At 36.2% G+C, this 14,814-nt stretch overlaps 1 protein-coding gene across 4 annotated transcripts in view; it reads right to left on the reverse strand.

The window, feature by feature from the left end:
- RNF13 (ring finger protein 13) overlaps positions 1-14,814 on the reverse strand; it is a 138,614-nt gene that overhangs the window by 67,005 nt on the left and 56,795 nt on the right. For all 4 annotated transcript variants that reach the window (XM_033855324.2, XM_019934338.3, XM_019934339.3 and 1 more), the window contains one exon: positions 5,702-5,827. In XM_033855324.2, coding sequence (XP_033711215.1) covers positions 5,702-5,827 — 126 coding nt within the window. Of the gene's footprint in view, positions 1-5,701; positions 5,828-14,814 lie in introns of those variants that run through there.

The raw sequence follows: 14,814 nt of genomic DNA on the forward strand, positions 1-14,814 counted from the left end.
TAAATGTTAATTTTATTGCATAAGTTTGGAGATTATAATGACAGCATTTAATTTAAGTTTGAGTCTGTGTTGGACAAATAAGCACTATGCTTTACAAATGATTGGAAAATCAGTTTTATTTGCCTCCTTTTTTGACATTGGTTTGATTTTTTGTTTGTTTGTTTAAGTAAAAATCACTAAACTTGTGCAATGGTAGCATGGAAATTACCTGAGGTGTCTTGTATGATTGTGCTTTGACAAAGGTGGACATAGCTTAAATTATAAAAACTAAAGATTAAAGAAAAAGGAAGTATAAGTTTATGCTGCCTATTTAGAAGAGAACTTTCATTCTTCATAACTATATAACCTTATAATGCCACTGATTCATAAGGGCTTTAAATTAATTCTGTAGGGTAGGACACCGGCATTATTAGTGTTCATTTTATATCTCTAATGTTCTTGGTCTTACTGAAACATTTCAGTATACAAAAATACTGCAATATTAATACCCAAGAGAAAAGCCATCATAATGTGTATGCTGCTCATTATGATCAGTGTGGTACAATTTTTTAAAATAAACTATCATGCCCTTCAAAAAAACAATCACTAGAGCGTAAAGTGGTAATAAAATTCAGCAGAAGTACATGCATTGCACCATTTCTGTTTACCAAGCTTCCCTTGAGTTCAGTTAAAATAAAGTAAATTGACTATTTGAAGAAGTTGTTGACTTAGCATTAAAACCATAAGGTAGAAATATCTTGGACTACAATGACAGATTTCTGATAACTAATGTTTATTTGGCTATAAACACAGAACTCTGTATAGTTTAGAAAAGTTCTAAGTGATTATTTTAATGTTCTTGAAATAACCAGGTATTTTTACAAAATTTAAAAAAATTTTACTTCCCACTGGGATGCCAATTCAAGTCTTCTGAGAACTCTCTGCCTCAGAATGCTACAAAGTCATTTTTATAACTAAAAGATTTAATGAAGCCTTGACTTATTTACCAAAGAGCCAGCAATGTTTTCTTAATTTCAAATACTCACCAAAAACTAACATTTCCAAACAATTATATTTTGGCACAGTGAAGAACAACTGCACAAAGATAAACAAAATAACATCGCTTTGCTTTTCCTCTAAAGCCAGCGGTCCCCAACCTTTTTGGCACCAGGGACCAGTTTTGTGGAAGACAACTTTTTCACGGCTGGGGAAAGGCGGGGTGGAGGGGCTCAGGCGGTAATGCAGCGCTGGGGAGCGGCAGATGAAGCTTCACTCCCTCGTCCTCTGCTCACCTCTTGCCGTGCGGCATGGTTCCTAACAGGCCTGGGACCCTGTCCACAGCCCAGGGCCCTTGGGGACCCCTGTTCTGAAGAGCTGTATTTTTCAGAAGATATAGTTTTTGTCAGTGTGAGTAAAAGTGACTGTTTTCAGATTAAGCAGCTGGCATGTAATCAACAGTTCTTCTTACTGGCCTTCTGGACATTCCACATATCCAAATACTGACTCTGAGTATGAGTTTTGCTGTATCTCTCCAAGGCAAGACAGATTAAAAGGTTCAAATGTGCTTCTCTTGACAAAAGGTAAAAAAATTAAAACAGTATTCTATCTTAAAATGTTACAAATGATTCAATTTCCTACCCTCCAAAAACTGTTAATTGCATTTCAGCTGTATTATTGGCTACCCTGAGTCACAAACCACTTGGGATAGTTTGTATATAGAAAATCTGCCATTTCCTTTATTGTTAACACATAACTTTCACTTCATCATTTACTTTTAAGAAAGAATAAGAGAAGTCTAAGTTTCTTTAATTACAGCATAATATTCGTCTTCAAAAAAATCTAAAGAATTATAAAAAGTAAACCCTGAAATGTCCATCACCATTAATCATTTGAAATATCTTGATACAATTTTATTTCGTACTTCTTTTCCCTTCTGCTATCTACAACGGAAAGAGTTCCCTTCTCCAAGGAAAGCTCTGTAAAACAGGGCCAATTCTTATTTGTCTGAGATAATCTGGGTATCACTTTGGATAGCAGGCATGACAAAAAAAACAACCTTGCAACTACTCTCAACTGTAGCACACAGTATGGTGCTGAATTAAGCTTTTCTCAGTACTCAGTCTCAGGATGCTACATCAGGAATAAGAAAATGAGCTATTTTCTTAAGTCAGTGTATTCACATAAAACTGTGGCTAAATACATGAATGAACCACTACTGATTATCTACAAAGAGCTATTTATTTGCAATTCAGAAGAGAAGCACCATACATAAATTGTAAACAGTTAGGTTCCGTAACATACTTAATACAAAACTTAATCATCAATTTAGCCCCAAAAAATACAGTCATAGATTTCTGATCTGAAGATTATATCTCATAAAGCTAAGAGCCAATCCACCAGTAACCACCCGTAGAAAGGAAATTTTCTTTGGGATGAGACTCCAGATGTTTCTCCAGTAATCATGATGAATTTATCCTTATCCATTCACCCTACACTTGATAGGTGATTCATAATTCTTATCCTTGTATATTTATGAAACTTATTTTGTATACATTACACACTGGCATGATTAAACTGTCCTTTATAAGCTAAATTAAAAATTTTACACATCAACTGACATGAGTTACTATATCACAGGGTGACTTATCAGCCAATGATTTCGTTTCTGAAAGGTTCGAACTAAATTTATGTCTCAATTTGACTGGGCTAAGAGATGTCCAGATAGCTGGTAAAATATTATTTGGGGGTGTGTCTGTGAGGGGCTTTTGGAAGTGATTGGCATTTCATTCAGTAGACTGAGTAAAGAAGATCCACCCTCACCAATGTGAGTGGGCATCATCAAATTCCTTGAGGTTCCAAACAGAACAAAACGTGAAGGGAGGGCAAATTCCCTCTCTCTCTTCTTGACATCCACCCTCTCCCGCCCTTGGACGTCAAAGCTCTTGGTTCTTGGGCCTCAGGACTCCAGGACTTAACACCATCAAATACCCGGGTCCTCAGGCCTTCAGACTCTAACTGAATTATACCACTGGCTTTCCTGATGCTCCAGCTTGCAGACAGTAGATTATGGGACTTCTCAGCCTAATACAGTCAGCATCTTTGCCATCTTTACCCTCATTCTATTTTACACCAGTAATGAAAAAAATCACTAAAACATTAATAGCTAATATCTACTGCCTATTTACTGTGTGCAAGGCACTGTTTGATAAGCATTTAACAGTGATTATTTCATTTGATTCTCATAACAATCCTCTGATGTAGGGAACATTTAAAATTCTATTTTACAGATAAAGAAATTGAGGCATACAGAGATAAAACAACTTGCCTAAGATCACACTGCTAATGAATGATAAAGATAGGATTCAAATGTATGCAGCCTGTTTCCAGACCTTGATTAAAACCAATGTCTCTCTTGTAAATTAATGTCTTGTAAACTTAATATAACTGAGACAAAGACAGAAATCATTAGGAACAACATGAATGAAATCTTTACCCTTAAATGGCTATAACAGACCGTGCTGTATATTTGTGAAGGAAAAATAACAAAGTTAAAGAAAATGTATAGAATAGAACTTTATCCATTAAGACTACGTCTACATGGTCAGTTATAATAAGAAAATTTTTAACATTTTCCTTTCTAAGATGAGAATTCTCAATCTAAACATTTTTACATATTTTTTACATGTACATACTTTTAAAGAATGCAATATACATGTAAGTAGAAGGCTTACTACACTACATAGTTTGATTTAACAAACCTTTACTGCTCTCCTACTATGCACTATGATACAAATTAGATATTTAAATATAATTCAAACATGAACTCTAAACACAGTAAGCTCGCATATAAGTGAAATATATATAATAAAAAATAATATTGTGATAAAGAGATACAAAGGAGGTATTTACGAAGTGGAGGGTGGCACATTGAACTGGAATCATTCATTCTGCCAGAGAGAGGGTAGAAAGAAAAGTAAGGCTTCCAGAAGAGGTAACTTTCTCAGCTAGCACTTAAATGATGAAACAGTCAGAAATATAGGTGATAAAGGTCATCTTGGACAGAGAAAATAATGTGTGTAAAGGCACAAAGACACAGCAAGTTGAGAGATTTCAGTAGGTTCTACGGCTACAGCATAAAATTCAAGGCAGGAAGTGGAAAGAGATGAGCTGGAGTAATAGCTAAATCAGGAAATTCCATTAGAAGTACTCAAACTCATGATGAGGATCCAATAAAGGGACAAGAGAACAAACCAACCCTCCTATTCATTCCTGGGTTGGGTTTTCACCCTCAAAAATAAATATTCAATGGCAGTATTTCCCTAAATTTTACAGTGAACCACCTCCCTTCCCCACCTAAAAGAAGAAAGTTATTTAAAAAAAAAAAAAAAAAGAGGTATATTCTAGTTTCTAGTTACCAAAGACTTGACTGAGACGAAAATTACATACCTTAATGATGCAATAAACCTTGAAATCAGCAGAATTAGCTTACTTTTAGTTTCTTAGTGGCATGAAATTAATGAAATATTACAATAATATTTCATTTTTGTTGGAACAACCTGTAATTATTATAGTTTAGGTCTGGATCAAATCTTAAAATGGTTTAAATTCAAAAGACATAACAACCCTGAAGAGAAGGAAATCTAATACATTTGACTTCAAGCTCTATTTTCCCATTTAAAGGCAATTGAGAGTTTAAATTTGGAATTAATATACAATAGTAACAATACTTATTATTTACAAAGTGCTCTACATTTTCAAACCCTTTTACAGTTATTACTTTATTAATTTAGTAAGTTTATTATGGAGGTGTCATTTCTTTCATGAAATGAAAGGAGCAGAGACAAAAATTCAGGCACAGCAGGAGTCAGGGCAGCCTTTCCTAGTTAATAGACAAATCATCTAAGATCAAGCATGGAAAGTACATGAAATAATATCCCACATCTGTTCTCTAAGATACATGCGAGACACTCAGGTTTGAGATAGTCAGGTAAAAGTAACAGGCCTCAATCTGGCTCTCCTAACAAGGCCAATCCAAAAACAGAATTGTAAAGACAGTACTAAAAGTATCAAAAAAAAAAAAACCCAAAACTAAAAACCCATACCTTCAGAGTGGCACTGATGATAGTGAGGGAAGTTCTATGGCAAACTTTGTTTTACTATCTGAAATGCCAGCTTAACCCACTCCATGGAGACAAACTTTATACAAGTGACAGAGTCAGCTTATTACAAGAGAGAAATCCCAATATCAACAAAGATACAGATACAGATGCAGTAATTATACTGGAAGGGTGAAGGCATGAAACTATAGATTAACATTTCCATTCCTAGGTTAGATCAAGCAAGACCACTATTAAACCACAGTTCAAGATGCCCAACCACCACATGAAAATTCTTAGAACCAATAGTAATTATTTATGTCCTAGTCTATTTATTTATTTTCAGTCTTACTAAAACTGCGAATCATAAAACTGATGGCGTTTTCCTCTTTGTACTGGCAGCTAAAAGCTTAGAGTAAATTTTATAGCAAATGAATAAGAATTAAGTAAACTCACTGCTGTCTTTCTTGCCTTCACCATCTCCTCATTTTTTTTGTCCTTACTCGTTTATTTTTTTTAATCTGAATGAATTGTGTAAACTTTCTTAAAGGCTTTCTGAAATAAGGGAGTATTTAAACTAGCTAACTAAACAAACAGTAACAGAAAAATGAAAAAAGAAACATTACCTTTTCATCAAAATTACAATCAAGTCTTCTAATCAACACGATGAAAGTGCCAGATGAATTGTCTCTTAGTGGCGGAGGCACTATGGGTTCACAGGCATTCTCTGGTTTTGAGTTAATCAAAAAGCCCTAAAAAAAGAATGAACAGTAAGTTTTCTCTCTGTTAAACTCAAAAAAATGAATTCAACTTACTTCTATAAACACCTTTTGAATCTGTTCCATGTGTTTTGCATTATGCTAGATGAATTATCTGGCAACTACAACAGTTCCTACCCTCCAATTGCTCACAATCCCAGAACTTCTAAAGTAGTATTTGGCTTCCTAAGCAATTTTTTTTTTAAGTAAGTTCCATTTTTACTATTAAAGTTAAAAAAAAATCACACATAAGCCCATCACCCCGGAGACAACCACTGTTAGCATGTTGGTATATTTTCCAACAATGACTGACATTTCTAAACCAAGCGAACACTTCTTAAACATTAACTTTTAAACTTCTTTCCTCAGGGGCTTCCCTGGTGGAGCAGTGGTTGAGAGTCTGCCTGCCAATGCAGGGGACAGGGGTTCGTGCCCCGGCCCGGGAAGATCCCACGTGCCGCGGAGCGGCTGGGCCTGTGAGCCATGGCCGCTGAGCCTGCGCGTCCAGAGCCTGTGCTCCGCAATCGGAGGCCACAACAGTAAGAGGCCCGCGTAACGCAAAAAATTAATTAATTAATTAATTTCCTCAAATAATGAAAATGCACAGCATTTCTAGTAAGTTATTATATAGAAACATTAGCCTAGGTATATAAAGGTATATGTAGAAAGATGTCCCCTGCTACATCATTTTTAATAGCAAAAACTGGAAATCATGCACATCGATAAGGCAGCCATTTAAAAAATTATAGTATATTCATACAATAGAAAAATAATAGAATCATTAAAAAGAATAAGATAAATCCTTACATAATAAACTGAAAAGACGTCCACAAGATAACTACTAATTTAAAATGAAATAGCAAGCTGCTTTCCCAGAAATATAGGATGGTTTGACATCTGAAAATGTATTAATAGTTTAAAACAGAAAAACCAAATGACTATCTCAATAGGTGTAAAACACTGAATAAACACATAAAAAGATTATCAAAATCATTAAATTCATTTATAAGGAGGAGTGAGCAATTAAAGTTATGACACAGTGCCCAACAATAGTCCTGTATGGCGCATGAATTGGTCACACCAACCATCTATTTCACAGGATTTGGCAATTTTGTCAAGTTGCATTGCTTGGCTTGTGATAGGGAATGCTTTCGCGCATGTTTCAGGAATAAAATGCAGCATATCTTCACTTACTCAAAGAATAGCTCCCATTCTTGATTCCATAAAGCGCTTGGTTTTTACTTTGCAAGGAAACAGAACTGTGGTTATCCTTCCAATAATGAATATTTGCTTCACTCATATTAAATTTACTCCTTGCTGCCTTTTCTGTGCCTTTCTGCACACAAACTAACTTTTTGCCTTAAAGCCAAGTCACATAGTGCAGTTCTTTTCAAGACACTTATAACAGCAATTAAATTCAAGCCATGTAGTACCAACAAGGTATATAACTCAACTGAAGTGAAGACAATACGAACAGCTATGACCAAATTTCCCATGTCCAGGAGATGACAACTCCATCATGACTGCCACCTAGCGGATAGCTAGGGAAAGACACATCCCAATTTCAGATATGTTAAAATATGGGATAATAAAATGCATCTTCGAATCAATAAATTTATGGTATGTACAGACACAAAAAAGGGTCTACAAGTGGAACCAGAAAAAGCTTTTTGTTTTTTAATCCTTTCTGTATTGATGAATCTGTTATGACAAGCATGTATTATTTTTAGACATAAGAAAATTTATAAAAATTAAATACACATAAGCTTAAAGTTAAAAAAAAATCTATTTGCATTAATGGAAATTGAAGCCTAAAAAAAACAGGTCTTTTTTTTGTTTTCCCCGGCCACGCCACACAGCTTATAGGATCTCAGTTCCCCAAGCAGGGATCGAACCCGCACCCTCGGCAGTTGAAAGCGCAGAGTCTTAACCACTGGTCCGCCAGGGGATTCCTAAAAACAGGTCTTAAATTCTTAAATATTATCTTTCCTGTGGACTATGCTAAAAAGAATAACTTGATAAAACAGCCTACTAATTCCTATCCTTCCCCCAGATGTAAGTCAGTTAAAACAGTGCAAATTTACTTTGTTTCATCCACAAAGTCTACAGAGTAGTGTAATGGGTTTTGTCAATTAATTTGGCAGAACTCTCTGGTCCCTTAAATAAGAGTGACCAAGAAGGTGCTGCCTTAAGCCAGGCCCACATGCCTCATGTCACCCTCCAGGGCCAATCCTTTTTATTAAAAAGGATTTTAAAAGGATTTTTATTAATCCTTTTTATTAAAAGGATGCTTGCTCTGCGATCAAGGATCCTCCTCATCCCTATTTACTGACAGGGGCAATTTATGCCAATAAGTAGGAAGCTCAAGAAAACTACCAACGTCCAGGAGACTCAGAAAGGATGCCCACCTTTCTGCCCTTTGTTGTTATAATTCTCTGATGATTAAACAAGGATGCTGGGGACTTCCCTGGTGGTCCAGTGGCTCAGGATCTGCGCTCCCAATGCAGGGGGCCTGGGTTCCATCCCTGGTCAGGGAACTAGCTCCCACATTCTGCAACTAAAGTTCCCGCTTGCTGCAACTAAGACCCGGAGTAGTCAAATAAACAAAAAAATATTAAAGTGTTTAAAAAAATAATAAAATAAACATAACAGATAAATAGGGGTATGGGAAATTAAGAAAAAAAACAGCTCATCTAAATTAAGAATTCATCTGTGACTATTAGATTTCCACAACTGTATTCAATTATGTTCAAGTCAAATTTATTAAAAACAAAACAAAACAAGGATGCTGGACAAAAATAGTGTATGCAGACTGGTACCTCAATATCATCGAATGTATAATGCAATAGGTTTGTGGTATATATATTTGTGGATTTTTAAAAAACTTTTATGACTATACATGAAGCAAAGTACACAAAATATAATTTTTCAGCTTGATGAGTTTTCCCAAACTGAACACACCTGTATCAGGAAACAGACTATTAACAGCACTGCAGGAGTTCCCTTCATCCTCCCTGCCAGTCACTACTCCCCCACCCTATCAGCAATGTCACTACATGGACTTCTAACAGCTTAAATTAGATTTTGCCTAATTTTATAACTGACATAAACAGAACCAGACATACAGCAAATTCTCTTTTAGACTTCTTTCTCTCAATACTGTATTTGTGAGAATCATTCCTACTATTCAGCAACCATACTGTGGAGATATACTTGGCAGATCTTTCAATTTTCATTTCTCTATAGTATTACATTGTGTGAATATACCAAAATTTATTCTACTGTTGGTGAGCATTTGGGTAATTTCTAGTAGGCACTATTACAAATAGTGCTGTTATAAACTTTCCAGTACAAGTCTTTTCATGAACATATGCATGATGTTTATGTACATAGAAGGAGACCCATAGGATATCAAGCTGGATCATAGAGTATCAAGCTTTAGTAAATACCACCAAGCAGTTTTCCAAAGTGGTTTGGGTTACCACTTTTTAACTGGAATATTCAAATAATCTAAACTTAAAAATCACACTGAGGGCTTCCCTGGTGGCGCAGTGGTTGAGAGTCAGCCTGCCGATGCAGGGGACACGGGTTCGTGCCCCGGTCCGGGAAGATCCCACATGCCGCAGAGTGGCTGGGCCCGTGAGCCATGGCCGCTGAGCCTGCGCATCTGGAGCCTGCGCTCCGCAACGGGAGAGGCCACAACAGTGAGAGGCCTGCGTACCGCAAAAAAAAAAAAAAAAAAAAAGAAGAAGAATATATGCAGTGATAATGTCAACAAAAATGCTGAAAGCAAGGCAGCAGTGCCTTTTTCCCTTTGTAAGAATATAAAAGTAAAAGCAGGAAGAGAGAGAGAAAAGTGGTAAGTTGTTTTATTAGTGGATACCTGAAGTTATTAATAATTAATAACTGCAGCAACAGCAAGCAGTTGACATTTGTTGAGCCATAGCACTTAGCACTGCGTGTTAGGCACTATGCCCTTTAAATGCGCTAATTCAGTTAATCTTTGCAATAATCCTATGAGGTTAACTACTATTGTTATTATCCCTATTTTAAAGAGGAGGAAACTAAGTCTCAAAAGAGTTAGGTAACTTGCCTAAAGTTATACATAGCACGCATGTAATCCCAGGAAGTCTAACTCCAGACCCTACATTCTCAACCACTATGCTACACTGCCTCTGCCAGATAAAAAAAAACACAGGTGAAGAACAAAATGGGCAACAAGAAGAGAAATGGACATCTACAAAAATGAACAAACCAAAATGTTAGTCTAAAAGGCAGTTAAGGTTGATTCCAAAATTTGATACAAATATTTCAAATGATAAGTTGTCAATGGAATCTGTCATAATTTTTACATTCAAACATAGACCAAAAAGAGTTACACTGATAAATCAGACTTTACCAGCTAACATTCTCCTAATGTGTGACAGATTCATTTGTTTATATCAACAACTTTCTAGAATGTTAAAAAATATCCACTGCCCTTTTCTCTAATGCTTTGTTAGATCATTCTTCTAAAATCTACCAGTAACTTTCACATACAGGCCACATTTAATTCCTTTTTCACAAACAGTTGGAGATTACTCTCCTCTTATGCAATAAAACATCCTTACCATTCATTACTCATTATTTTAAGTTCCTTTAACATTCTGCTCTGAATACACTTGTCTCATTTCATGTGGGGTCTGTTTAAGTACTAGGATGGATAAATAAGAACTGAGTCCCCACTCAAGTAATTAATATCTGGAAAGAACTAACTGATCCAATTAAGACAAGAGAAAACAGAGTAAAAACAACATGCAGTACAAATGCACAGAACAGAGAAAATTATCCTATGTGAGGCAGTAACAGAAAAGGTGATGTTTGTCTTGGTTCTTAAACTTTACTATACTTCACTTTGGTGCCAAAAATTAAACATACGACTGTAAGTGATCTGACCAATATAACAACAGATAGGAACAATCACACTTTAACCTGTTCTAGATATTATATGTCTATTGGTGCACTGTAAAACTAAATTAGGTTTCTAGTGAACACATTACAGTCATTTCAACAAATTTTTGACATGTTGCTACTAAGCTATATTTCTCCTCTTTTCAGTACCTATCTTTTAAGACTGAAGGGCAAGGGACTTCCCTGGTGGCACAGTGGTTAAGAATCCGTCTGCCAGTGCAGGGGACACGGGTTCTAGCCCTGGTCCGGGAAGATCCCACATGCCACGGAGCAACTAAGTCTGTGTGCCACAACTACTGAGCCTATGCTCTAGAGCCCGTGAGCCACAACTACTGAGCCCGGGCGCCACAGAACCCGTGCTCCACAACAAGAGAAGCCACCACAATGAGAAGCCCACACACCACAATGAAGAGTAGCCTCTGCTCGCCACAACTAGAGAAAGCCTGCTTCCAGCAACGAAGACCCGACACAGCCAAAAATTAATTAATTAATTTAAATTAAAAAAAAAAAAGACTCGAGGACAAAACATTAGTATATTAACCATTCCAAACTTCAGGACATCTGCCAATTTGATAGCCAAACCTTGCATGTCTTTCTGCACATCACTGAGAGTTATATACTAATTAAAAGTTAAGCCTTTAACTGGATTAAAAGGAAAGGTTTTTAAAATCCTCCTCACAAATTAGCTATTACATCTATAGCATTATTCAGAGCAGTAACTAAATATCCTTCATCTCAAAGTTACATCTCACTCTGTACACTCTGCTAGAATTCTCCCCAATAACCTTTTCTGGTTATATATTTTATCAGTGACTTAGATTTTAGATTTAATAAAATCTGATTAAAAGATGTCATAAAAATATAATAAGCTCATTAATAAATAAAAATGTTAAAAGAATACTTAAAAGTGCTAAGTCAGCAATGTAATAGTTTAGACCAACTTTTTTTTTTTTGGGGGGCTGCATTGGGTCTTCGTTGCTGCGCCAGGGCTTTCTCTAGTTGTGGCGAGCGGGGGCTACACTTCGTTGCGATGCACGGGCTTCTCATTGCGGTGGCTTTTCTCTAGGCATGCAGGCTTCAGTAGTTGTGGCTCGCGGGCTCTAGAGCACAGGCTCAGTAGTTGTGGTGCACGGGCTTAGTTGCTCCGCAGCATGTGGGATCTTCCCAGACCAGAGCTAGAACCTGTGTCCCCTGACATTGGCAGGCAGATTCTTAACCGAGACACCAGGGAAGTCCCAAGACCAACTATTTTTAAAACATTATTTCTGAAAAAGGTCACAAGCATTAGAAACAAAATTTAACTCATTTTAATATTCTAAAACTGTCAAAGTTTTAATTTTAAAAAGTCCCAGACTACTATACTTGTTTATTAATTGCACTGTGATTAAAAGTGAACAAAAGAAAGCACATTTACACAATGTTGATACATAGTTCTAAAATCACTCATCTTAATAATTTCCTCAAATGAGAATTTTTGAGTGATTTGTTTTAATGGATTTGATAATTAACCTTTATCAATTACCTACTAGATGCTAAGCTGAACTTCCACTTCCCAGCCATGATGGAATAACACGGGCTAGTTTTAACCTCTTGCTTTAATTAACTAGAGAACCAAAAAAAAAAAAGATATGAAACATCAGCTTTCAAACACTGGACAACAAACAGCACAACAGTGATTCCTGAGAAAAGGAAACAAATGAGATGAGCCCTATAAAATCCTTAGCTCACTGCCTGGAGAGATTCCAGGCCTCAGGACAGGGCAGGGGAACACAACAGAGTCTGGTAGTCTCAATAAGTTGAGGAGACAATTCATAATTTGGGGAGGTCAACACAGCTGGATTTTGTGGGACACAACATTGGGGAGGAGCGAACTGCAAAGAGAGCTCCAGATATATGTAGAGGCATCCACTCAAGTCGTTGGCTGAGTAGTAATCTGCACACGTATGTGAGGGAACTACCAAAACTAAGAAAGAACCATGAGAAAGGAGTAAACAGAACAATCTCCGGAGTTCACACAGGGCTGGGAATAGTTTTACACATAGCATGAAATAGAGTCCTCAGAAGACTGCTGCCTCAGAAGTAAGCCACATTAGCCCTAAACATTTGAAGCAAATGAAAATAAAGATACAACTTACCAAAATTTGTGGGACACAGCTAAAATAATACTTAGAGCAAAATTTATAGATCTAAATACCCATATTAGAAAAGAGGAAAGGTTTCAAATTAATGACCTCAATGTTCATCTAAAGAAACTGGAAAAAATAAGCGCAAATTAAACCCAAAATAAGAGAAGGAAGGAAATAATAAGTAGCCACTTTCCTCACACTAGTCTACTGGATATGTTCTATTACAGACAAATAGGTAGACCTAAAGAAGTTGAATAACTTGCCCAGTGATAGAACCAGAATTTGAAGTCCAGTAACTCTGACCCGAAAGTCCAGCTTCTTCCCATTTTAGTACACTGCTCATCGTCACAAAGATATGAATTAAACCAAAACTAAGTTCCAAGCTTCCCTATTCTCAGCACAGCACTCTATAATTTTGGCATTGTGCTAATATTATCACCACTTCTATGACAGAACTTATGTGCTTATTAAAAGCATTAGCACTCTGTTTATATTTTTTTCTTCTTTTTCTTATACCTTCCTATTTTCTCCTATAATCCCAGCATCTTTCATGAGACTGTATAAGTCCACAAGGTAGTTTATAGACAACTGGTGTTCCAAGTTATTTGTTCCTGTTGTTAACTATCATTACTAAACTGAAGTCCCAGAATACACAGATAGCTTTACAGTTACAACTGAGGATCACAGATCACAAAGGCATTATCATTCCCATTTTAGAGAAGAAACTTAAGCATCAAAGAAGATAACATACCCAATTAACATTCCACTGTTAATTTGAGTCAAACCCAGAGCTGACTCAAATGATGGTCCTTTTCTTCAAAACATTGTCTTTCAAATTTAATATAAACACAAAAAGAAAATGATTTTGGTGAGATTAGTGGGACTACAGATTATTCCTTAAAGTTATTATTTCCATTATGATATTTGTGCTACACAAATATACTTGGAAAAGAAAAAAAGCTCAAACCATTTAAAGAGGAAAATACCAGGTGTCAAGAAGGGAAATGGTAGCATCGAACCATTTCGATATAACTAAAGTACCTGTTACTCTCGAGTACATCCTAGTGTAACATTCCCCTTCCTGGTTTTATATTTATCAACTTTTCAATTTATAAATACTGAATATAACTCATATCTACTCATATTAAAATTGTTCAGATAGGACTGAGAAAAAAAACTCTCACAAAACTGCAATGATTTTGAGTGTACATACTTCCACAGTATTTGATATGGTTGGTAATCACTCAATTTTTATAAGGTGAATCACATAAAGGCTCAAATTAGAAATCCTCTTAACTAATGGGACCTAATCAAACTTAAAAGCTTTTGCACAGCAAAGGAAACCATAAACAAAACACAAAAACAACGTACAGAATGGGAGAAAATATTTGCAAATGATGCAACTGACAAAGGATTAACCTCCAAAATACACGAACAGCTCGTACAGCTCAATATCAAAAACAAACAACCTAATCAAAAAATGGGCAGAAGACCTAAATAAACATTTCTCCAAAGAAGACTACAGATGGCCAAAAGGCACATGAAAAGATGTTCAACATCGCTAATTATTAGAGAAATGCAAATGAAAACTACAATGAGGTATCATCTCATACCGGTCAGAATGGCCATCATCAAAAAGTCTACAAATAATAAATGCTGGAGAGGGTGTGGAAAAGAGGGAACCCTCCTACACTGTTGGTGGGAATGTAAACTGGTACAGTCAGTATGTAAACTGAAAAACAGTATGGCGGTCCCTTAAAAAACTAAAATTACAACTACCACATGACCCAGTAGTCCCACTCCTGAGCATATACCCGGAGAAAACCATAATTCGAAAAGATGCATGCACCCCAATGTTCATTGCAGCACTATTTACAATAGCCAAGACATGGAAGCAACCTAAAT

This window comes from Tursiops truncatus, chromosome 4 (assembly GCF_011762595.2).
Source record: "Tursiops truncatus isolate mTurTru1 chromosome 4, mTurTru1.mat.Y, whole genome shotgun sequence".
Classification (NCBI taxonomy): Eukaryota; Metazoa; Chordata; class Mammalia; order Artiodactyla; family Delphinidae; genus Tursiops; species Tursiops truncatus.